A 27,249-nucleotide genomic window follows, 5' to 3' on the forward strand; every position below is an offset into this window, starting at 1 on the left:
TGATGTTTTTTGTGCCTTCTCTGAGTTTGGTTATTGTGATCTGCTTTTTGAGTCACTTGAGGTTGGTTACTTGATTCTTCTATGTGGAGAATTCCTTGAAGTATTATCTGCAGGTTTGACTTTGTGTTCATATAGTTGTAAAGATGGCTTTTCTCATGCAAAGTTTTTCTTTCACTATGTCTTATGAGGGATACTTTTGCTGGGTAGAGTAGTTTGGGTTGGAAGCCATAGGTTTGATGACTTTGCAGTGTTCCATTTCAGGCTCTTCTGGCTCTCAGGGTTTCCAATGAGAAGTCTGAAGTAATTCTGATAGGGTTATATTTTTATGTAGTATGTTGTTTCTCCCTAGCTGCTTTTAGGACTTTCTCTTTGTTAGAGAGTCTTAGGGTCTTTGATAATATGCTTAGAGTCTTAACGATAATATGCCTGTACAATTTCACCTTTGGTCCAGCCTGTTTGGAGTTCTATTAACTTCTTGTAACTTGTTGGTACTTTCTTTGGGTGGGTGTTTCTTCAGTAATTTTGTTGACTAAGTTCTTCATGCCTTTGGTTTGAAATTCTTCTCATTCTAGTATTCCCATGATCTGAATGTTGGGACATTTAAGGGTATCTATCCCACAGTTCCATCATGTTCTGTTCACAAAAAAATTTGAATTGATTGTAAGTTTGGACCTACAAACTGTTTCATCTGTTTTGTCTTCCAATTCTGAGTTTCTATCCTCCACAAGGCTGACTCTATTCTGGATAGCTTCTATAGAATTTTGGGATTGTCCAATTTGGTTTGTATTTTCTACTGCTTTTTTATGTATAGTTTCCATCTTTCTGTGGAGTTCGCTTTTCATGTCATTTTCTGGTTTCCTTAATACTTCTTTAATTCATATTTTCATTTCTTTATGTCTTCATTGTGCTTAGACAGCTGATTATTGATGTCCTCTTATTTTTTTCACTCTCCTTCAGATCATTTAACTGTCTTTTGAACCCTTCCTGGTTCTTTTGTATTAGGGCTAATCTAGTGAGGACAGTATTCATATGATTACCAGCCTTTATTGCTTTTCTGCAAGTTCTGCTATTTGCTTGGCCAGAGTTGCATAGCTTGAATCTTCATTTTGGGTTCTGATCCTATTGTATCTTCTATGTTTTGATTAGAGGTATCCATTATGGGACTGGGCAATCTCATTGGACTTACTTGCATTTGATTTTTCATGTTATTCCTTTTGCACTGTGGGCTGCCCCTCACAGTGTAGGAGTCTTATTTAATTTAGGAGAAAGCTGTAGTCTACCCTTGAAGTGTCTTCAATGATTATGCCCTTTTTAAAAATTTTTGTTTTATTTATTTATTTATTTGAGAGAGGCAGAAAGAGAGAAAGAAGCAGAATAGCCATGCCAGGGCCTCCAGCCACTGAGAATGAACTCCAGACACATGTGCCCCCTCTGGCTAATGTGGGTCCTAAAGAATTGAGCCTTGAACCAGGGTCCTTAGGCTTCACAGACAAGTGCTTAACTGCTCAGCCATATCTCCAGCCTGGTTATGCTCTTTTTTGTTTCTTTCCACTAGGCTTCTGCTAGCATTGGGAACTGCCTGCTCAGAAGGAAGGAGCCTGTGAGGCTCTGGTGGGGGCCTGGGGACCTGATGAAGGGGCTTGTTGTTCTTTGATTTAGGGTATGTGACTGAGTTGTCAGGTGGACCAAGGTGACAGGGGTAGGGGGGAATGAGACAAAGCAGACTGATGTTGTGAATGGGTTGTCCAGCAGGGGAGGATGGGAATGTGTGTTGGTTTTGTGTTGCTGAAGTGTGAAGAGATAGGACAGAGGGTTTCATGGGACCCTGTAGCAGGGGGTAGATGGGACTGAAGTGTCTTGTGACAGGGCAGGGCAGAGATATGGGAGTGCTGTTTGCCCAGTGACATGCAGGGTAGGGTGGAGGTACCCTGTGGTGGGATAGCCTAGGGAGGGTGCAACCCTAGCCTGCTGTCCTGGGTCCATGCATGGAGAGGCAGTGGAGTGTGGAGTTCTCTGGTGGCAGCAGGGGGAGGGCTAGCCTGCTGACCTGGGTCTGCACATGGGGATGGAGAGTACAGTGAGCTTGGAGGTGCATGTGGATCTATGCTAGCCTAGGTCCCCTTGCATGTAGTTAGTGCAGGAGGAACCTGTGGCTGGAACTATGGCAGGAGAGCTGCTTGAGGGAATTGTGGGACTGGTGATATTCCCAAGAGTGTGGGAATCAGTGGATTCCTTACTTTGCTTCTCTGCACCCTCCCATTGGAGGTCTATTAGAGTCTGCTCACCCCTAGAAGACCCAATGAAACCTAAACATCTTGTCTTTCCTTCTCTGGGAGGTGCAGTGTGGTTAGGCAGATGTCAACTTGACCAGAAGTGTAGATTGTCAGATTTAATCAAGTAAAAAACTATCACATTTTAAGGACTTATTGATGGACATAAATATTATTATTATGCATTAAAATTTCTTCATATTTTTTAAAATTTATTTACTTATTTATTTGAGACAGGAAATGAGGGAGGGAGAGAGAAAGAGACAGAGAGACAGAGAGTGAAGGAATGTACCAGGGCTTCCAGCCTCTGCAAACGAACTCAAGATGCATGCGCCACCTTGTGCATCTGGCTTACATGGGTCCTGGGAAATTGAACTGAGGTCCTTTGGCTTTGCAGACAAGCACCTTAACCTCTAAGCCATCTCTCTAGCCCAAATTCTTCATAATTTTATATTAAAAACAAAATTAAGTTCAATGATTATTGATATAATTATATTATATATACATACACATATATAATTGGTTTGTACAGAATATAAATATTTATTGTCAGATTGAGTTACTTAATTTTCTTAAATTTATATTCTCTTTGCTGGAAATACCAAAAATTGGAATAATTTCTTAATTTAATTTCATTTATAGATTGGTTTTGAAATAATATCTTACTTCTTGTTCTAAATGAAGGTATGATAATGGAAATTATTATACATAACAATTGTTTTATTACTTGGTATTGCAGTCATTCTGATATATGGGAGTCTATATTTTATAATTGGTACCTGTAGTCCTAATAACTGTAAAAAGGCTAAATTTGTCAAATAATGTAATTGAGTTCCTAGAAATTTAAGGACAAATGTTCCAACATGTAAATATAGTTTTAATTGTCAAATTAACATGGAATTTTGTTGCTATTGGTTTCTTGGGGAGAGGGCTAGGTGATAGCCTTATCTCATTATATGAATCCTCTCTCTTTTTATAATGTAAAATCTTCCAATGATGACGAGGATATAATGAAAGTGAAATTCTGTACATTTACTGGGAGACAAAAATAAATACAAGTTTAATTTCAGATATACTCAATTGATATTTCTCTCTTTCAATAAATGTTTACTAATACTTTGTATGGACTAGACTGCACAAAACATAAATAACATTGAAAAATCTGTAGCCATCATGAATATTATATTATATTTCATAATTCATGCAATGATGAGGAAGAAAGAACTTATATATAATATTTTGAGGTCCGTTTGCAACACAACATCATCAAAAGTATTTTTTTGAGTTTAAATTTGTTTTGAAAATATGAAATGTCAGATGGAAGGAAGCTCAAATGGCTTGTGCAGTGGGGTTGGAAATATCTACTGGGTGTGGTGGCATATGCCTTTAATCGCAGCACTTGGGTGATGGAGGTAGTAGGATCATCATGAGTTCGAGGCCACCCTGAGATTACAAAGTGAATTCCAGGTCTGGGCTAGACTGAAACCCTGCTTCGAAAAAAAAAAAAAAGAAAGAAAGAAAGAAAGAAAGAAAGAAAGAAAGGAAAGGAAATATCCTTTTGACCATGTCTAAAACAAATAGGAAAATAATTAAATCACTTGCAATATCTGGGAATAATTCTGATTCTTCAATAATTACTTCAAATTGTCATTGTGTTGAACATAGTCTGAAAACAAATGAAGAAAATCAATACAAGTGCATAGATGATCCCATTTTACTTGTCACTGTCAAAATAGGACTATAGGAATGGAAAGATTGCTTAGTGGTTAAAGTGATTGCCTTCGAAGCCAAAGGACCCAGGTTCAATTCCTCAGAACCCATATAAGCCAGAGCCAGAAGCCCAAATTTGCTCATGGGTCTGGAATTTGTGTGCAGTGCCTGGAAGCCCTGGCATGCTCACTTTATTTCTTTCTCTTTCAAATAAATAAATAAAAATAAAAAGGATTTTACTTTCAAGTTTTCTAAATTAAATCAAAATTCTGCCCTCTTTTATGAGCCACTGTGTCTTGAAATATACATATGAGTTTAAATTTAGTTTTTATTTTTGGTAACTTAAATGCATGTGTTCAAGGATAGTTCATTTTATAATAGAATTTTGTTTGAAGGCATAATACTTTTCCATTTTGTTTATTTAAACTTCTAATATAATCCAGTACTCTTTTGATAATGCACAGCTATTTAATAAACAATGAAATGAAAATACAAGTTGAATGCATTCTCAAATTTCATACTGCAAGGAATAATCATGAATAACTTTAAAAATTCTTAAATTACTATTTTAGAGCACAACAAGAGAAGAAAGCTGTGTTTAGTGCAGCTAATTCATGAATAAAAGAAACATGGATAATGGGAATATGAAGTGTTTATATCTCTTAAGTTCTGCATTTAATAGATTATTTAAATGGACTTTTAATGGTGGCTAGATAATGGTGTAAGGGTGATTATTGCTAGAATAAATTATTCTTAAGGATTTTCTAGTATTCCCATAAAATACTTTATCATAATAGTTTCTTCTTAACTAATAGAAAGTCTCCATGAAGACGTATTCAATAGAATTGCCTGTAATGTTTAGATTTATTTTTTTAATTTGTACCCAATTCAAAATTCTTAAGTGATTAGTATCTAAGCAATCACAAACAGATTAAATATGAATATTATAAATTGCACTTTTTTATTTATTTGTTTGGAGAGGGAGAAACTGTGAGAGTTGTATATCTGTGTCATAAGTTTTTTTTTGTATTGTGAGAACACTTTACACTTATTTCAAGAGTTGCTACACTAGTTTTGTCATACCTGCAGTGAATAATTTCCCCCAGCACTTATTGTCTTACCAGCACTTGTGGTCATTTGTTTTATTGATGTTAGCCATTCAGACTGGAGAAAGATAAAATGTTAAAGTAAATTTAATTTCTACTATCCTAATAAAAAAGGATGTTGAACATTTTTATTTTTGTGCAAATATTTGCTGTTCACTTGTGTTTTTCTTTCTGAGGATTATCTATTCAATTCATTAGTCCATTCATTGATTTGAAGAAGATCGTGGTTTGGTGATTAATTTTTGAAGGTGTTCATATATATTAGATATTAACCCTTATTATGCATATGTGGCAAGGTTTTCTCACATTCTGTAGGCCATCTATTATTTTGGTCATTTTGTGCAGCAGCTTTTGAATTTTATGTAATGTCATTTGCGAAATTTTAGGGCTATTCCCTGTGCCATTGGAGTGGTTTTTTTTGTACCTATCCCTAGAAGTATTCCTCCTAGGTCTGTTTATATCAATTTCAAAGTTTATTTTAGTCTTACATTAAAATTTTTGTCCATGAAAAAAGGTACGGTTATAATTCCTATGTTCTCCATTCTTCCACTTAGTTTGTTGTATTAAGACAAGGTCTTGCTTGTTAATTGCCGCTTGCAAAGTATGAGCTATGCACATCAGGCTCGCCTCAGAAATGTGGCAGTCTTTTTGCCTCTGCCTCCCCAGTGTAGGATATTTTAGCTAAGACAACAAGAAAATAGAAATAAGGAGGATGTGAATAAGAAAGGAAGAATTCAAATTCTCCTTATCTGCATAAGTCATGAATCTTTACTTAAGATTGTTAGATGTTATACTTTCAGCAGAATAGCAGGATGCCAATTCAATATGCAAAAAAGTAACTCTTCTAAGTATGAATAATGAACTTGCAAAGAAAGAAAGTAGCAAATATATTCCATTCAGAATAGATTCAGAAAAAGTATGTAACTAGGTACAAACCTAACCAAGGAGGTGAAAGACCTAAAAAATAAAACTGTTTAGATATTGAAGACGATATTTGAAAATGGAAAGATCGTCCTTGGTTATAACTTGATAGAACTAGCACTGAAAATGGCGGAATTACTAAATATTTTGTACAGACTCAACGTAATCACCATCAAACTGTAAATTACATGTTGCACAAAACTATAAAAACAAGCCCCCAAATTCATAGAGAAACACAAATAAACCCAAATCACCCAAGGAATATCAAGAGAAAAATTACCAAATCATAATGATACTGTAAAACTTCAACAAAAATTAAAACACTGAAGAAATAAATGAAAGAAGACACTTGAATGTGGGTCGAGCATTGTGGGGTTAGCCATCAGTTATTGGTAAGAGGAAATGTCTCTGTGAATAATGTCCCAACATGTGGCTCTAGCAATATTTCTGCTCCTCTTCTGCAAATTTCCCTGAGCCATGTTGGGTTAGTTTTAGGTCTACTTCAGTGATGGACTCTTAGGAGCCTCTGTATCTCTGGATATCTGGATTGGTAGTAGTTGAGTGTTCTCTGAGTCTATCTCCTTTACCCTTGTGCTAGTACCAGGTTCAACAAGAAAGCAGCACTCTTGCTCATTTCCCCAGTTACTCTATGGTTTCAACTGGGGCCCTGGTGAGGTGCAATGGGATAATTCTCTCCTCATGTTATGCACTCATCTTAAAAAGAGAAGCAAATTCTTCAACAGAGTGTGAAGTCAGCCCAGAAAAAAATGGGATAACCATTATTATTTTAGAATTAAATATGTGTAGGCTCTCTTGTAGCCCATGATTGGTGGGAGCTTGATAGTGGCTCATTTTTTGGATGTGGTTCTGACTTGTTTCCCAGAAGAAGCTATGAGTTCCATTCTGCTGGGCAGTTCCATTAGCCAAATCAAGTGGAATTAGTTACCCTCCATGACTTTGTGCCACTACTGCACTTGTATGAGCAACACTTTAGGCTGTTTGCTGCTGAATAGCTTGGACATATGTTGTTCATTCCCCCCCCCCCCCTAGTTGCTGAAGTAGCATCTTTTGGCACGAGATGAGCTAACTGTTTGAAGACTGACTGTCTTCCACATTCCAGCAAGGTCACTCCATGCTCCATACCAATAGCATATGGTGTCTTTGGCAGTAGGGTCTTACCATTAAACTTTCATGGGTCAACAAGATTTCTGACAGGAATCTGTCTTCTTTTGGGAAGACTTGTAGGTCTCTCTGATCAACAGCTCATTGTGGGTGTTAACCTCATTCTGGTACTGGGAGTTACAGGCCAGCACCAAGGAAAAGAAGAAAGATAATGATTGGTAATATAAAAGAGAAAAAGATGAGAGAAAGAGAGAGAGAGAGCAAGAGAGAGAGAGCGAGCGCGAGAGATAGAATGAGAGCGAGAGAGAAAGAGGAGAAGATTAAGGTTAGTCTTCATCATACCCTCTCCAGGGTGTTCCCTTCAAGGTCCAGTTTTGTGTCCACCCCCCACCACTTTCCTCCATTCCCATGCCACCCTCTCTATTGTCTGCTCCTCAAGATGCTTATTAGGGATGTCAGTAAAGGAAAATATTTTTTCTGCATTTTATACAACAGATATGTTTTACAAAATATTATATGCTGTGTTATGCATATTTTGCTGCATATGTGTTGTATTTCAAAGAACTTAAATTATACAACCTTCTTTATAGTGCTGCAATAATGTTGTCAATGATTCCTTATATATACACATATATTGGAGGTTTTCTTAGTCTGAACTAAGAAAGTATCTATTTCATTTATTTCTTGGCCAGATGTAATAAATAAAATTTTACCAGCTTACTAGTTTATGTTAACTCATTAAAAATCCTTATTAAAATACAAATATTTTCCGTTGAAGTATAGCAATTTAATCAACTATAGGTCATTAACTCACATTCAAGATTAGGTTAATCAGCTAAATTAGATTGTAATTGAGGTTGGATTTGGAAATTTAGGTAAATTTGATCATATAAGGCTAGTCATTCAACATGTTTAACCTCAATCACACATTTATTATAAGACACTATCCACACTTGGCTTCCAAGAACTAGAATTCACCTAAAACCCAGGCATTTCTATCCTTGTACGTCATTTTCACAGACAGACTATTTTGCCTGACACATTCATTCCAATTTGAACAGACATTAAATATAGCTATAAAAATGACTTCCTATAATATTTTATTTTGATTATGTTATGAATTTCAGTGGACTCATTGTATTGTAATAGCATGGTAAAATGATTAGGATATAATTTGCTGTTTAATCATTCACTAAAAATGCAGGATCATTTTGTGGGTTCATGTAAACAATTTTAGATAATGCAATATATAGGTGAACATTACTCGGTTGTAAAGAGTCTCCCGTTTCTCCTTTCCAAACAAGGTCATAACAAATTTATTTGGATTCATTTAATGATTTCTCAAGGCATTTTCAACCAGTAATTTAATTAGAACATGTGAGACCAACTTCTGTCACAATGCTAGTATTGACATAAAATTTGTACATATTCAATATCAATGAACAAGGCCAACTATACTGATTTTGATCACTGATGTGCCATAGTCTCTTTCAAAAAACAATTTATGGGCTGGAGAGATGGCTCAGCAGTTAAGGCACTTTCCTGCAGAACCTAATGGCCTGGGTTTGGTTCCCAAGTATATACATAAAGCCAGATGCACAAGGTGGTGCATTTATCTGGAGTTTATTTGTAGTGGCTGGAGGCCCTGGTGTGCCCATAGTCACTCTCCATCTCCCTTTCTCCACGTACAAATAAATAATTTAAAATATTTAAAGTAAAAAGAAAAAATAATTTATTATTATGTCATCCTTCCCCCACAATATTTTTGTTAATTGTTATGTAATGTGATATGTATATTTTCCAAGGGGAAGAAATAGCATTGCATTTTTCTGTGTTACTATAGTGATACCCAGAAGGAAGCTTGCCTCTCTTTGAAGACCTCTGTAGTTAGGAGACAGATACTTGCTTCATATAACGTAATATAACTTGTTCTTTTTCACTTATGAACCACTGCTAACCATGTATAATATTATATTGATACTTATACACTATATATTATTTTTCAATAATATTTAAGAAAATATTTTAGATATATTCATATCATTGCTCACCCTTTGAAGACTTCATGTATCTTCATTTGTGTAAATATCAATGGAATAAAAAATGACTACATCACTATCTTACTTTTCTTCTAGACAACATTTTGTTTGGTATTAAATGTTTTAACATATTTTCTATGTACCATATTTATAAGAAATATAGATATTTGAGGCTTATAACATGATAACACCGCATATTATACATTCTTTAGAGGATCTTTGACCTCATAAACCATAAAGGATCCAATACCTATAGTGTGTTTGAAAAAAAGTTAAGTTCCTTAAATCATAGAGGAAAACATCTTGTTACAATTTAGGTATAATGCATCATTGGTTTTCAAACATAATTTTCTTCATTTTATGCAGTTCTGTGGCTATTTAGAAAGAAATTTGAAGTAATGAACAAAGGTGTGACAACTAAAGTTTCAGAAAAACTTACTTAATAGTTCAAATTTTTAAACTTTTTTTTTTTTCCCATTTAAGGTCACACTCTAGCCCAGGCCTGACCTGGGATTCACTGTGTTTTCTCAGGCTGGCCTTGAATTTACAGCAATCCTCCTATGTCAGCCTCCTAAATGCTAGGTCTAAAGGCACACACTACCACTCACAGCATTTCAAAATATCAAAACTGTTTTGAAATGAAATTTATAGCATACATAATTAAGATTTTTTTCAAAATAGTCCTCTTTAAACATTGACTAGATATTCTGTCTTTAAATAAAAATAGGTACTTTAGAGATTTCCTTCATACATTGTCTTAGTTTTTTTCTTTCTTTTTCTAGGTAGGGTTTCATTCTAGCCCAGGCTGACCTGGAATTCACTCTAGTCTCAGGGTGGCCTTGAACTCACAGCAATCCTACCACTGCCTCCCAGTGCTGGGGATTAAAGGCGTGTGCCACCATGCCTGGCTGTTTTAGTTTTCTATTGCCACAAAATAGAAGCACATATTCGTGTGTGTGTTTGTGTGTGTGTGTGTGTGTGTGTGTGTATACATATATATACACACACACACACACACATACATACATACAATGAACAAAGGAAAATCAAATAAATTAATGTGGCAATAGTTGCTTCCTTATAATGATGCATGAATATTTGTAATGATACACGGCTGTGTATATTAAGAAAAGCATATTGATTTTCAAAAGGTTAGATGGGATTTGTATATATCAGAATTTAGAAGGGTATAATTATTCAAGATATAGCTAATGTAATTCAAATGAAAAAGCTTAATCTGTATATGACTGCTTGGATTTAGCAAAAATAAGTGAAAATGAATTTGTTACTTACAATTATACTGACTTTTTAATAACTGTCTGAATGCTTTATAAATACCAAACTGAAAGTCATTCAGTGGCTATAGTGTATCCATTATAAATCTGAATCACCATATCAAAAAGAATAATACATTTTTAAAGAATGAGTAGTAAATTAGAGTCCCATATGTCTTTTTTGTTTAATCTTTTTCAGTTCCTTTTACATTAGAATTATTTTATTTATATGTTAAAATTGTTGCATGGATTAGAATATTAAAAGAAATGTGAATATTCAAATATGCATTGAACATTTAACAGCACTGTTGAGTTAATTTTGTTATTTCTCAGAAAAGCTCTCAGAGTTACCCTAAGTTTGCTCTATACAAGTAATCTCCATCACTAAAATTTGGTTATCTGACATTACAGGGTTATATATATATAATCACTAGGATGAGAAAGATTATTCTATTCAAGATATCAATAAATATTTTGAATTTATATGAACATTTTTCAAAGTTCATTTTCTCAATTATAGCTCAAACAATTCCCACAGGCAATCTTAATCAGAGGCATTTTAGACATTGTAAGTATTCTATTTTTATTATACACAAAAAATGAAAATAAAAGGACTACTTAGTTATCAGTGGTTTGTTAGAGCAAATATTGGAACATCTTTTATATTCACAAGATTTTTAAGTAATTGGCTGTACTGTTCATTTTCTTTGATTTGCCTTATCAATTGAAACTTTTGGAGACTCTTTAAGTTCTGTTTCTGAGCAAGGAGTGAGTAGGATATTGCAAGATTAGCTATTTCATTTCAGTGAATTATATCAAATTTTCCCATATTTATTTGAGAGCGACAGACAGAGAGAGAAAGAGGCAGATAGAGTGAGAGAATGGGCACACCAGGGCCTCCAGCCACTGCAAATAAACTCCAGACGTGTGTACCCCCTTGTGCATTTGGCTAACATGGGTCCTGGGGAATCCAGCCTTGAACCAGGGTCCTTAGACTTCACAGGCAAGCACTTAACTGCTAAGCCATCTCTCCAGCCTAGGGTTTCACTTTAAAAAAAAAAACTTACAAATTCTTGAATTGGCACGCCAGGGCCTCCAGCCACTGAAATCGAATTCCAGATGTTTAAACTCCCTTGTGCACATGTGTGACCTTGTCCGCTTGTGTCATTGTGCATCTGGCTTATGTGGGACCTGGAGAATAGAACATGAGTTCTTAATCTTCACAGGCAAGCACCTTAATCACTAAGCCATCTTCCAGCCCCTAGCTCAAGATTATATGATTATATAAAATGGCAATTAGAAATTCACTTATATTTCAATCCATTGAACATAAAGTATTTGTTATGAAATATACAATAGAACAATATATATTATATATGAATAAAAAGTGACTCCTACACTTCTGTTTTCTATGTCAAAATTAGATGAAACATCTAAACTAGCATGATTCTATCTGTATGTCATATAAAATTTGAGACTAAAACTCCTGAGCCAGCTCATAATTTTTTACTAATCTTTTTGGAAGATTCAGTGCGGGATTCCAAAGTCCATACAATAACATTAGTGAAACAAAGTTACTGGGAGAATGATTTTAATTACAAGAGTGTTGTTGATGATGATGTAGAAGGAAAAGCACAGAGGCCATCCATCTGCTGACTTTTGCATGCCAAGTAGCATTTACTTCTAGCTATTATACATAGTAGGGGACGAGGTTCCATAGGCAAACTTCAAAAGGTCCTGGACCTGTGAATCCTCATTATTCATGGCACTTAAATAAAGATTCAGAAAGTGTAGGTGTAAGAGATGAAACAAGTGTACTCTTAGACACCAGGGCTTTTAGAAATTATATGAATACTAGTGTAAGCCTTACTCACCTCCTACCTTTATTAGCAGTTTAATTTTGCCTACTAACAGCGTAGCTCAAAGCTCATGCCAGAGATTTGGGCAAGAGGTATATACTAACCAAAACCACTTGGGACTTCCTACATCTTATTAAAGACTAGGGAGGAAAGTTTAAGAAGTATTTCTCTTTTATTAAAAGAGCAAATATAGGTCCCCTGCATATTTTATCCCTATATTTCTGGGAAGCTTGCAATTAAAATTTAAATCAAATTGCAAATATTATTCTTAAGGTCAAATTGTCTTCTTTTTATACTATCATATTTTCTTCTTATACTTGCAGTGCTAAACTATGTGCATCTCATTAAAAAATGCTTCTAACACATTTTTGGAAGATGGGAATATACAACAAATGAGTAACCCTTTTTTCCTAGACTTGCTCTCATATGTATATTGCAATACACTTCCATCCCTCTATCAACTATAAACAGGAATCTATATAAACTCAGTGAAATACTTTTCATTATTAGGAAGCTAAAAAAAAAAATTCTTTTTGTATACCTATACCAGCACACTCTCCATGAAGAGACGATGGTGGTGATGACTGAAGACATGCCTTTGGAAATCTCCTATGTGCCTTCTACTTATCTGACTGAGATCAGTCATATCTCACAAGCCCTATTAGAAGTAGAACAACTTCTCAAAGCTCCTGAACTCTGTGCTAAAGAGTTTGAAGATCTCTTTAAGCAAGAGGAATCTCTTAAGGTAAATGCAAAAAACTTTCATTAAATTTTACAAGATGATCACACTGATCATTAATTATACTAAACCAGATGACTTCAATTGTATATATAGTTGAGAGATTTTCACTTATACTTGCAATTCATTATTTTATACTTGGAATTCTCAAAAATCTGGAATGAGTAGCCTTAAAATGTGAGTTATAAAAAGAGATATAAATTAGAAATATGTTATAATATTTAGTGTTCAAAGGATGTACAAAAGTAATGTTTTTGGCAGACAGAATTGAATAACAAAATAAGTTTTGGTACAGATATAGTATATTCAGCTGGGCGTGGTGGCACATGCCTTTAATCCCAGCACTCGGGAGGCAGAGGTAGGAGGATTGCCATGAGTTCAAAGCCACCCTGAGACTCCATAGTGAATTCCAGGTCAGCTTGGGCTAGAGTGAGACCCTACCTCAGAAAACCAAAAAAAAAAAAAAAGTATATTCAAAATCAGTATATTTACTTTCTCCTCCACCAACATGGAAAATTAGATGATATTTAAATTATAACTACTGTTATATATATATATATATATATATATATACAGATAGATAGATAGATAGATAGATATAGATATAGATATATGCAAATATATATTTCATTTCAGAACAATGTCAATGATTTTTCTGTGACAAATAGTATATGAAAATTTGATAAACTAAACTAGTGCAATGATGTCCACTCATAAGACCAATGAAGGTGGCTGAGAGAATAGAATTTCAAGTTTTGGGTCAAACTGTACTATATAAAAAATATTATGTATAATTAGAGAAAGAAGAAAGAAGAATAAATGAATGAATGAATGAATGAATGAATGAATGAAAAAAGAAAGAAGTAAGAGATAGGGAGGGAAGAAAGAAGGGAGGGAAGAAAATGAAAGAGAGTTGATAAAATATTTTAACACTACTAGTCAAAATCCTCTGACAAAATTGAGCATTTTTCATACTACTAAAACCATGTTACCAAATTCTGTATCCAGACAAAAGGTGGTGAGTTAAAAGGTAATTAATTATAGTAGGTACTATATGAATGTGAATGAATATAGCATCACAAAAATACACAGAAAATGTGCGTGTTTAGATACGTTTGTATGATCATACATTTCATATATAAAATTAAGTGTAATGGCATAGATAGAGCTTGGGATTTTCCAGTGAAAGCAAGAAAATGTTAATATACAGATGAGTTTTCTATCAGCAATGCATAATACTCCAGTGTTTTGTATACTAAATGATTTCTTGGGAACTCCTTCCATATGACACATTATGCATAAGTACACAAATAGATGATGCAGTTTGTTTTGAAAATCAGTATTTCAATATGTTGAATGATTTTACTTTGTTATTATACAATAGCCTATAAAATTGTGTGCTATAGTAAAATCAAGAGCAATGTTGACATTAAAGCAATCCATCTCTGTATGGTATTGTTTCTTGTGTTCTTTGAAATGAAAGTTAAATAACTTATGAGACATGCTAGGACACCTATCATTATTCACATTAAGTAATTTCTCATGAAGGCAGAGTTTATAAGCATATTATTGTCATTCAATATGCAAATGAGAGATAATGAACAGGTATCCATTCCTTTTCATGTTCACAGAGATACTGGTCAGAAGAGCAATGACTTGGAACTTACTAAGTTGCCCACTGAGTACCTTTTTTTTTTTTTTAATTTTTATTTATTTATTTATTTGAGAGCGACAGACACAGAGAGAAAGACAGATAGAGGGAGAGAGAGAATGGGCGTGCCAGGGCTTCCAGCCTCTGCAAACCAACTCCAGACGCGTGCGCCCCCTTGTGCATCTGGCTAACGTGGGACCTGGGGAACCGAGCCTCGAACTGGGGTCCTTAGGCTTCACAGGCAAGCGCTTAACCGCTAAGCCATCTCTCCATCCCCCCACTGAGTACCTTTGAATCACCAATTTTAATAGTGCTGATTAATATGATTTGTAAGAAGCTATTGTTGCAGGTTTATTTAGCTGGATTTTTGAATCCTCAGGAGATACAACTGGGGATACATTTCCATGTCTTTCCCAACAATCTACAGCAGCCAAATGGGCTTCCTAACTTCATGTGCATTTTGATTTTTAATCATTTACAATATTTTGTTTTGCTTCATTTATTTGAGAGAGATATAGAAAGGTACACACACACACACACACACACACACACACACACACACAGAGAGAGAGAGAGAGAGAGAGAGAGAGAGAGAGAGAGAGAGAGAGAGAGAGAGAGAGAGAGAGAGAGGCACAGAATGGGCACATCTAGGACTTCGGCCACTGTAAACAAACTCCAGAGGCATGTACCACCTTGTGCATCTGGTATACATGGGTCCTGGGGAAATGAACCTAGGTCCTTTGGCTTGTCAGGCAAGCACCTTAACTGCTAAAGTATCTCCCCATGCCTTCATCAGCATTTTGAAAGAGATGAGATTGAAACTCAGTCTTATCAATAAACTCATATTTCTCTTGAAGGCAATTATCAGTGCAATTATGCAGTCATTAAATTAGCAAAGTAGCACATGGATTGCACAACTGCTCATTAGGAAGATTTGAAATTAAATTGTGGTTGATTTTATTCACAAAAGATTTGCATGAATTCATTTATAAATGATAGTACTTAAGGATGTGGTTTAATAGACATATGTCTTAAAACTATGATATAACCCATATAATAGGAAATAAGTTAAACTAATTATTTTCTTTATAAAACATAATTAAAATAGTACATGTGGGATAGATCAGTTTACTATATTGAGAAGCTACCTAATCATTCCAACTAATCACCTACATTTGAAAACCTACAAATTAGAGATACTATATTAACTAAGAAATAACTAGATATTGAGCTTAAATGTGTGGATAAGTAGTATTTGCTCTTATTTCAAAACAAATAGTTTTATTTATGAGTTTGTCATGCTTGTTTAGATCTAAAAGTTAATAACATATATGATATCACAATAATTATGAAAGAATTAAATATTCTAAAAAGTTTAAACACTTTTAAGAATACATTTTGTATTTTAGGAATAAAATATTGTTTTAATAAAATTTGCTAAGATGGAATATATATTTTATATCATCCAATGTTGTTTTAGAGTTCTTTGTACATTAGATAAAAATACAAAGTATTAGTATTACATACAAACTTACAAAAAATACTGCCCTAAGAGCTTTATCTACTTGAAATAGTGTCATAAAAATAAGTCCAATGGAAGTAATCCATCCCACCACTCCTGTATGCTGTATTTATTCAAAGTTTCATTTTCCCTGGTATATTTTACATTCTTTTTATTTATTTATTTATTTATTTATTTATTTTTGGTTTATTTATTTGAGAGTGACAGACAGAGAGAGAAAGAGGCAGATAGATAGACAGAGAATGGACGCACCAGGGCCTCCAGCCACTGAAAACGAACTCCAGACGTGTGCACCCCCTTGTGCATCTGGCTAACGTGGGTCCTGGGGATTCAAGCCTAAAACTGGGGTCCTTAGGCTTCACAGGCAGGCGCTTAACCACTAAGCCATTTCTCCAGCCCATATTGTACATTCTTGAAAGTTTACCAATGGCCTTTCTTCACTCAACATTCTGTATAATCTGACTGGTAGTTGCCAGTTCTAAGTAATTCTGACTCTTTGCTTTGAATTTTTCTATAGTGATTTATGCCCACATGTTTCGTAGACTTAAAGCTGACATTTTCCTCTAATCTGAATCAGTAAGCAGTAGCTTTTGGGAGATGAAATATTCATTTGCAGTCCAGTTGTTATAACCCTGAAATATGAGTCAACATTCTGAGCCTTTTATAACCATGCTGCCTAATGATTGTGCTTTTTATGGCTCCTTTTTCTTTACCATTGTTTCATAAGATGACTCCCCAATAAGTTATTGCATGTCCATCCATGTTTTAGGAGCTAATTCTCAAGGAACTCTATCAAATGTAATTTTGAAATAAGTGTATATGTACTACATGGTCAGCACTTGTCAACAGAGATCTTTAGGAATGTTCCATGGGGAACATGGAATTGCCCAGTGGTATTTTTGCACCTTTGCTTCCTCACTAATGAGTTCCAGAGTTGTTCATTTGGGACTTTGCATAGACATGAGAGATTTTTAGGGCACAGATAAGAATACAGCTTACAACAATGACAATTAGGCAGAAGTGAGAATGAACTTAACTGCTGCAGCACTGTGATAAAACAGCTTACCTCTACTTCCTAAATTAATACTCCTCATAACTCTCTGAAATTCCTAAAATTATACACTTTTCTTACACACAAAGAAGTAGAATAAAATGTAAGTAGACAAATATGAGGCAAGGATTGTTTTTTTCAGTGCAGTGAATTAACTGTGCCTTGCATGTGCTAGGCAAAAGTTCTACCACTGAGCTATACAATGAGCCTAGTAAACAATTCGGATGGTCGTATATTGCTGGCTACTCTTCATGCATCTTTTTCTATGATTATGCGTTGGGCACAATGAAGGAAATCTTGTGCAATTAACAAAAAGTAGAACATTAAACTCTACCATGCCTAGTCCAAGAGAAAATGTCCTGGATTTCAGTTCCAGCTAACTCCATGCCAATTTAAAAAGATTTTATACAGCTGGGCATGGCAGTGCATACCTTTAATAACAACATCCCGGAGGCAGAGGTAGGAAGATCACTGTGAGTTCAAGGCTACCCTGAGACTACATAGTGAATTTCAGGTCAGCATGGGATATACAGCAAGACCTGATCTTGAAAACAAAACAAAACAAAACAAAAAAACAAAACAAAACAAAACAAAAAGTAAAAAGTTTTTTTTTAAAAAAAGGAAGGAAGATGGGCAAAAATGCTGAGATATATGAGGAAAGGAGGGAAAAATAGAAGAAAAGAACACGAGTGAGGAAACCAAGGAACTTGAAGTACATCATTTCATCAAACTTATCAACACTGATAATTCTATGGTTTCCATGTGTTTTTTTTTTTTTCTTTCCTTTTTCTTGTGAGAACATGAGCTTTGTTTGTAGGAGACAGGATGTGGAAGAGTATCATAAGAAGAAATATTACAGGTTGTACAATTAGGTAACTTGGTCTTACTTATGTGTATCATTTAATTAGGATGTATAATTAAAGACAGTCTGGATTCAACCTCAACAGCATGAGAAATAATTTGAGCTTCAAAATTCAAGGGTGATTAAAAAGTATAGATGTTGAGGTGGTCCTAGCTCAAGTGTTAAGAATGCCTCTTAAATCCCAAAATGAATTCTTTTTTCTTCCAAATTTTTATTAACAACTTCCATGATTATAAAAAATACCCCATGGTAATACCCTCCCTCCCCCAACTTTTCCCTTTGAAACTCCATTCTCCATCATATCCCTCCCCATCTCAATCAGTCTCTCTTTTAATTTTGATGTCATGATCTTTTCCTTCTCTTATGATGGTCTTATGCAGTTAGTATCAGGCACTGTGAGGGCATGGATATCCAGATCATTTTGTGTCTGGAGGGAGCATGTTGTATGGAGTCCTACCCTTCCGTTGGCTCTTACATTCTTTCTACCACCTCTTCCACATTATACCCTGAGCCTTGGAAGGTGTGGTAGAGATATTTCAGTACTGAGCACTGCAGTCACCAAAATGAATTCTTAACACTAGTAATTTTCTAAGGAGTAAGGATTCATTCATTCCAAAATGATTTTAAACTGCCCTGTGTGCTTCAAGAACAAGGAACAAAGCCAATAGTATTGATAACAAGGCAATGCATGTTAAGAACTGAGGAGAACACAGATATATGCCAGCAGATACAGGAACACTAAGGAGGTAGGATAGAACATAAATGATGTTTGAGCATAAAAGGGAAGAAAGTAAGGAACTCAGCCTTGCTGTCTAGGTAGAAGAGATGGCACACCGGGGAATTAGCCCGTCTTGCTCATGGCCAGAGTGGCTGAAGTAAAATGATGAACCTAGAAAATGAGAGGATAAGTTTTGGGGCTCCAATCATAGTGAAATGGGGATCTTTGTAGGTTAGTGAGCAATTAAGTAACCCCCTTCTGACTGATGTTTTTAAAGCATCACATCATGCTGATTCCTAGGTTAAGACTAGAGATACAAGGACCAGAGCAAAGGCAAGGATTTTAGTGACTAGATGTTGGTGACTAGACTAGGATAGTCACTAAAGCATGCCAGATTCTGAAAATGATTCCCAAATAAAGTCAGTTGATTTGCATAGCAAGCATGTGTGTAGAAAGATCATCTGTACAACGATTTTAGGCTCAAGCAGGATACGTGTCTGGTGAACTTGGCAGATGACACCTGGAATATTGTGTCATAGCTATTTTTTATACTTCTGCCTTGCCATGAAGCATAAGCAATAGCTCTTAGCATGTTTGTTGTGATCTCCCTCCTTTGGAATCTATTTTGTACGACTTAAGGACTAATTTAATAATTCCAGTCACTTAACTGAAGGCAAAACTAATACTGTGAATAAAGTGACTATTTTTCTCTTCTTGTGCTAGGTGAATTAGATAATAGTATGAATCATTGTATGTATAAATATGAAAAAAATATCTTATAGGAAAGAAAAAAAATAATGCCTATTATAAGGGGAGTGCTAGGTAAAGGACTGAGTTTTTCATCAACTTAATATCACAACAAAATAATACCATACATAGTTGAAATTAAATAAACATAGTTCCTGCAAATTCCCAAGACAAATTTTAAATTTGATGTTTTTTTGAATTGTACTTTCATTTTCTAACATAATAGTTAATACATGGTAAAAATACATTATAATGTATTTTATATAACATATATTTATTAATGTTTAATTAAACATGTTGCTAAAATGGATATTTCAAGTTATAAACAATTTGAATGTTGTAATCATTTCTCTGAGGAATAGTTAGTTGTCAACTAGCATATTTACTCAGTTTTAAATACAAATGGTTTTTCTACCTTTGTGATTTCAGATTTAATTGTTTGATTTACCTGTATTTTTTGTGCCATCTTATAAGTATCAGTCTATTGGCTCTATTTTGACTCCTACTTAAATAATTGCTAAAATAATTTATTTTTCTCATAGTGAGGAAAATATAGATATTTATTCTATTATAGCAATGTCCAGCTCAAGTGTATTTTTACATTGTATAGTTTTATTTGCCATTTCATTCTTATTTCTCCTCTATAGTATGTTATTAATTCATTTTCCCCACCATTATTTTATCAAGCACCACAATTATATGCTGTTATTTACTACAAATTCTGCCCAAAATTATTTTAAGAATTCACTTATACTCTTCCCATTATCCCCAAAAAGACTATTTTAATAAATCCTATCTTATACATTCTTAAAGACAAAATCTCCCATATTAAAACTTACAAATCATGAAGTAGATAGAAATTTCTGGTTACAACAAAGTTGTGGGGACTTTTTCCTCCTATTCATCAAATATGCAAACCATGTTTGGATCAAGTGTGGTGCCATTTTTTCTTAACTCTCTGATGCAGTAATATATTGGTGTTCATTATTTATGTGAATATAATGATTCATCTTATGGAGGATACTTGGGCCATGTATAAGTTTGTTTAGGATATATCTTTTATACGTACACTATAAATCATACCTGAAGTAATCACAAAATCAGCTTGTAGTAGAACCATTAAAATAATTTTTCAAAATGACTTCAGAAACTCAGTTATAATGAAAATGAATTTCAATGATTATTTAGTTTTTAAATATTAATAAATTTTATTTATATGTACTTATTCATTCGAGAGGGAGAAATAGGCAGAAACAGAGAAAGATAGAGAATGAGAGAATGGGAACACCAGGGCCTCTAGCAACTGCAAACAAACTCCAGGTGCATTCACCCCTTTGTGCATCTAGCTTAAATGGGTCCCAAGGAATCAAACTAGGATCCTTTGGCTTTTCAGGCAAGCACTTTAACTGCTAAGTCATCTCTCAAGCCCATGAATCCTAAATAGTTTTTAACATTTATTTGTTTATGAGTGATAAAGAAAGGAAGAGAGAGAGAATGGGCACTTCAGAACCTATTGCTGCTGCAAATGAACTCCAGATACATACTCCATTTTGTGCATCTGGCTTTACATGGGGAATACAACCCATCATGCTGTCAGGTTTTTAAAGGAAGTACATTTAACCACTGAGCTTTCTCTCCAGACTTAATTCTTTTTTTTTTTTTTTTTTTGTGCACCGTTCCTGGAGGTACTGCAATACCAGGTCGATGCGTGGAGCAGACTGAGCAAGCTCCTATTCCAACTCCAAGCTCCAAAAATCCATTTAATATATTGTCCTTGGCTAGAGGACGTATCAGATATTAAACTGATAAGAACAGATACTACACTTGATCTTAGCCAAAAGGCCGAGAAGAGATCAGACTTAATTCTTAATAGTAGTTTCCTGGGAAATTAAATTTCAAAGACTCTTTCCATAATATGTAATGTATACCAATGGCAAAGATGGTTCCAAAATATTCATGAGTACTATTGTGAAGACAGAGTAAACTATATAGATTATATGTAAATATTATGATTTACATAGATTTACGTAAATTTCAAGATTTTTCTGTGCTTCATTGCTATATTATAGCTATTATCATATCATAAGTATTCCCTTTGAATAAATAAGAAATTCTGATGTTCACAAGACTATCAAAGTGTTGCCTACTACTCTCTGAGGTGTTTCCTTATAGTATACCTCTAACCATAACATCTCTTTCATGTCTGTTTACACCACTGGAGGCACACATTTTAGCATTTATCATTTTCACCATGGCTATAAACTACTTACTTATCCTATATGCTTTAGTTTTTCTGACTCATTACTGTACTGCCAGGACACATGACATACCTGGACCATGGGAGTCATTCAACAAACTTCTGTTGAATCAATGACAGCAGATACCTAGTTCTCAGAAAAAGTATATACAAGCTTGCAATATGCATCACTATGGAGCTGAGAGCTATGTAATGAAAGCCATGGCATGAAGCAAAGTAGGACAATTATGCAAGGAGGAATCATGTGGAAAATTGATCAATAAAATTTCCTTCCAGAAATAAATATGGTATTAATTAATCAGTTATTTAATTAAAAGTGGACATAATAGTACGTGGCTGTAAAGCACCCAGGAAGTGGAGGTAGGAGAAGGACAGGTTTGAAGAAATTTCAGGTTAGGGCTGGAGAGATTGCTTAGTGGTTAAGGCATTTGTCTGTAAAGCCAAAGGATCCTGGTTAGATTCTCCAGGACTCATGTAAGCCAGATGCACAAAGGGGTGCATGCATCTGGAGTTCGTTTGCAGTGGCTGGAGGCCCTGGCATGCCCATTCTATCCCTCTCTCTCTCCCTCCCTCTATGTCAAACAAATAAATAAATATATTTAAAAAAAGAAATGTCAGGCTACATAATGAAAACCTGTCTCAAAAACCCAAGAAGGAGGAATAAATTTCAGTTGCTTCTTCCTATCACTTGATATTTTTCAGAGAAATGAAAATTATAGAATCACTAAAGAAGCAATGTTACCATTTCTTTTTGAAACATGCAGTTTGATACTCTGTTTTTTTTGTTTGTTGGTTGGTTGGTTTGTTTGTTTTCAGTGCTGAGGGTCAAATCCAGGTCCTTGAACATGCTAAGCAAGCATTCTACCACTGAGCCCCATTCCCATCCTACTTATAACCAAAATGTCATTAAAATATAGAAGTCACTATTAGGGTAAGAAAGACTAAAAGAACAATTTATAATCTCTTTTTAGCTTTTTCTCTTCATATAGCTAGATTATATTTCATTTTTTTTTCACATATTGTTTTGATTAAGAAAACAATGACAGGGACTGTAGCGATGGTTTAAGGGTTACAGCATTTGTCTTCAAATCCAAAAGGGCCTAGATTTGATACTCTAGGACACACATAAGCCAAATGCACAAGGTGGTGCATGCATCTGGAGTGTGTTTATAGTGGTTGATGAATGTGGCACACCCATTCACTGCCTCTTTCTTTCTCCTTTTTATCTATGTCTCAAATAAATAAAATACAATTTTAAAATAGCAAATGACAATTTTTGAACTCATTATTTTATTAATGACAAGCTTTAGAAGACAATTTGTATTTCTATGTATGGTCAGTTAACTTATGAAATTTTAATATAACAATAATTGTGAACGTATATGAGGTTATATTACAATAAAACATGAAGGCAAGTAAATACCTATTAATTGTAGAAAACAACTTTTACTAACCGGGTGTTGAAGTTTAAGGGTGTGCACAACTGCACTTTATAGTTTGGATCAGGAAGATATCCATTTATTTTCATGGCTATGGAGAAGATTCAGATCTTTTACAAAGGAGAAATCACATTAATACTTTTCATAACATTTCAGATTTTAAAAAGTCTTTGCTCTAAGAAAAGACATTAAAAATTCAATGAGCTTCTTTTAATGTTGCTTTCATCAGAATCAATTAAGAGTAAGTTCAATATATCAGATACCACTATTCTCCACTCTCTACCTGTTTGGTTTCTAAAGTGTTTACCTTGGCATTGATATAAATAGCTTTACCATTTAGTTAGGGAAAGGTAGGCTCTGTAATGAGACACTTTGAGATTAAGGGAGTTGTTGTCACTTTGCATTAAATAGAAAAAAATCTAAACACCAGAAATATATCCCTTATCATAGAGAACATAGCAAAGTTAAATTAAGAGTTACTTGAGACTTTTATCTCAACTTGATTAGTTAGCAAATAAAACCCTTGTTCAATTCCCTGGAGAAAGCTGTAATCTCCTAATTCTCTACATGTTGAAGAGCTGTAGTCCACCATATTAGAATAAACAAAGTACATTGAGATGGATTTTCTTCTGAAAGAAGGATTCATATTTTAAAATATATATCTTAAAATAAAGTTCTGTATTATTATGCACATATTATCAGCTAATATTTATATGAACATGTCTTTTAAATGGAAGTAAATATTGTAGAATGTTTACATATTTTAACATGTAATGCTTACTTGTTTTAATATCATGATTTCATCTTCCAGTTGTGAACTTTATTTCATTAATTTTTCTCCACATAATTGGAATCCTGTTTAACTTATTTAATCCTATGGAGTAGAGATGCAATGGTATATAGTTCTTTAAAATATTAAGGGTGTAAATTATGGAATTTCAAGGTCAAGAGACTTATAGAATTTACGATTTCCTTTTAATTTTTTTTATTTTTAAATTTTCCTTCTACAAGAAGAGTGGCTCAAAACAAATACACTACATAATTGCCAACAGGATATGAACAGGACAAGTTTTTTTGGAACATGGAAAAATTAAGAAAGAAGTTGCCAAAAATACATATTTCATAATTTTGACATATTTTCAGATAAGATATGGAGCTATTCAGTGACCAAAATGGAAATGTTATATTCTATACTGATCCTATGTATTTTTTTCTATTACCATAGCAACTACAGGGATTATGGTTCCATTTTTAAATGGTCAGGAACTATAAAAAAAATCACTTATTTCTTGCCAAAACACCATAGGTAAAATATATATGTCATCTTTAAATTTAAACCATGGAAAGTGCTATTTTTTCCATATACTATCTTTCTGTGTGTAATGCCTGGGGAGTAGGAGTATGTCATACACAAACTCCTATTAAAAACAAAAAAGATTTTGGAGACACTAGCCAATTTTGACTGCATTCTTTGAGAATGGAGGGTCTTTTACTTAGATATCCAAGAAATACAAGATGCCTTGCCCAAGATTTTTCTTTTTCTTTTCTTTTTTTTTTTTAATTTTTCATTTAAGATAGGAAGTTTCGCCTGGTAGGTGGCACATGCCTTTAATTCCAACACTCTGGAGGCTAAGGTAGTAGGACTGCTTTGAGTTTGACACCACCCTGAGACTATCTAGTCAATTTCAGGTCAGCCTTGGCTATAGTGCCACCCTACCTCAAAAAATAAACAAAAAAATAAATAAATAAAAAACAAAAAACAAAAAAAAAAGGTCCCCTGGCTTTACAAGTGCTGTCTGGCATTACTAAAATGGTTCATAACAAAATTCTGAACAATTCTACCACTTTTCTGTGAACAGAAAGCTCTCTAGATAGGGGCTTTACAGAAACCTTGCAAGTTCAAACCCTGAGAAAGCATATAACAAGATGACACAAGAAGAGGGCAACTGGGTAATTTTTATATTATGATAGGTAAGACCCATCTCCCATGCTTTGTATTTTCCCTCATTTGGTGCTTATAGTTTCTCTTCTTAAGCTTTAGGAATCCCAAAGCACAAGTGAATATGGTTGGTGGTCCTATGTAAATTTAAGGAATCATGAACTTTGTTAAAAAAGTAGAGCTGGCCATGATTGCACAGGTCTTGAGTCCCAGCACGGCTGAGGCAGAGGTAAGAAGATGACAATGAATTCAAGGCCATCCTGAGATTACATAGTGAATTCTAGGTCATCCTGGGCTAGAACCAGACCCTACCTCGAAAAACCGAAATAAAGAAAGTACGGAAAGCTTGTCAGGCTTATGGGTGTAATACATATAGAATCCCTGTCTTACTAAATCAAAAGTTTCACCAGATCTATTGCTGCCAAAGTTAGATTGCCCTAGTCAGGTGAGTTAGCAGAAAGTATGTTGGCATATATTCTACAGCCTTAAATACACTGAAGGGTTCTAGTTCAGAACCATTAATGATGGTAGTATAACATTAACTGGTAAGTGAAGTTCATAAAAGAGTGCCAGAGACAATCTTCAGTCCAGTGATGTTCAGGGTATTGGTAACAGATACTAAATCTGCTATGTAATTTAAAATTTTGCCATGCTGTCCATTCTTTTTGTATCAGGCATAAACTTTTCTTACATTAACAAGTATCTGCTGTTAAGCACAGAAAACTATATTGCAATAGTAAAACATTTAGTATCTACAGTCAAAAATAATGACAGTGCCAGAAAATCCTCTACTTTTCAACTTTCTTCATCTGAATTTCTGAAATTGCCCCATATAGGTTCATGATATTCCATAATTGATTTCACTTCTGGTCCTAGTAATATGTAATACTTTGGAAGCTTCCTTTCATCTTTTCTGATATTCTTTCTTTCCTTAATTTGGAGATTCTTGTCTCATTGGGTTCCTTTAGAGAATTAGTCTCTTGGAAAACTTACCTCCTGCTTCTCCCATTGCTATCTACAGTGTCAGATTTACACACCTTTTCTTCCATTACTTTAAGTCTCTCTTGAATGTTATAATGGACTCTTATGTACATAGAACACACATATCACAGTGATTACTGCTTCTCTATGCTTAAGGGGTAAATAGGAAGATTTCCTAACCTGAATTTTCTAGGCAAATGTGTCTATACACAGAGTATTGCTCTTTGTTTCCTCATATGGCGATACCAGATCTATCAGGTATGTGCTTTCATCTCAGAGTTAAGCTGAGATGTTAAACAAACAAGAAATAAAAGTTTCCCATCACAACATAAACTTGAACCTGAAGATCATATTTTAAATGAGTTGAAATCTTCTTTCAACCTCCAACTAAGTCACATCACCCATAATGCCTGTTATTTCCTATACTATCTCTGAGCTGGTGCATGAGACTTGGGGTACAATGGGCTCCTTTTTTTTTTAATTTCAGATAAATATGTTTAATCCACTGTTACATGTTATTCTTGGTGTGATCTATGCTCTGAACTACTTCTAAACTTAATTTTTGCCCAAGACAAGTCCTCATATAACATAGAGTCTCAGAGCAAAAAAATCTCTTTAAGATTTATGTATAATATATCTGAATTTCCAGACTCAAGGTTGTGGAGTGTTCCTTACGAGCGTTTCTCCTGAGAAATTAAGCATTAATTGCTCTCCACTTTCTATATGGTTTAGTGTTTAATTCATACATGGTTAACCTCTCTCATTTTTGTCAGAATGTGGGTAAACATATTTCTTTTATTGATACTTGTTAAGTTCTTACACCTGTGTTTAGCCAGAGAGTAAAAATTTTTAAGAATATATAATTACTCAAAAATATTAAGGACAGAGTTTTTCTGAAGAGAATGTTGCACAGAAGAGTACAAATAAGTTAGCTGGCACATCTTTCAGTGAAAGAGAGAGAAAGGGATAGACCGAGAGTGTGTGTAATAGAGACAGAGAGGAAGATAGGAGAAGATGGAGGCAAAGAGGGTTGGAGAGAGAG

At 34.4% G+C, this 27,249-nt stretch overlaps 1 protein-coding gene and 1 non-coding gene across 2 annotated transcripts in view; one reads left to right on the plus strand and one right to left on the minus strand.

Annotated features, from left to right (window-relative positions):
- Dmd (dystrophin) overlaps positions 1-27,249 on the plus strand; it is a 2,157,654-nt gene that overhangs the window by 930,765 nt on the left and 1,199,640 nt on the right. The window contains exon 43 of the mRNA XM_045140973.1: positions 12,852-13,046. Within this exon, the coding sequence (XP_044996908.1) occupies positions 12,852-13,046 (195 nt within the window). The remainder of the gene's footprint in view (positions 1-12,851; positions 13,047-27,249) is intronic.
- On the minus strand, positions 21,255-21,445 carry LOC123457015. The gene has a single exon (XR_006634858.1). It is a non-coding gene; the product is annotated as a U2 spliceosomal RNA (small nuclear RNA).

The sequence above is a fragment of the Jaculus jaculus genome, chromosome X (assembly GCF_020740685.1).
Source record: "Jaculus jaculus isolate mJacJac1 chromosome X, mJacJac1.mat.Y.cur, whole genome shotgun sequence".
Lineage (NCBI taxonomy): Eukaryota > Metazoa > Chordata > Mammalia > Rodentia > Dipodidae > Jaculus > Jaculus jaculus.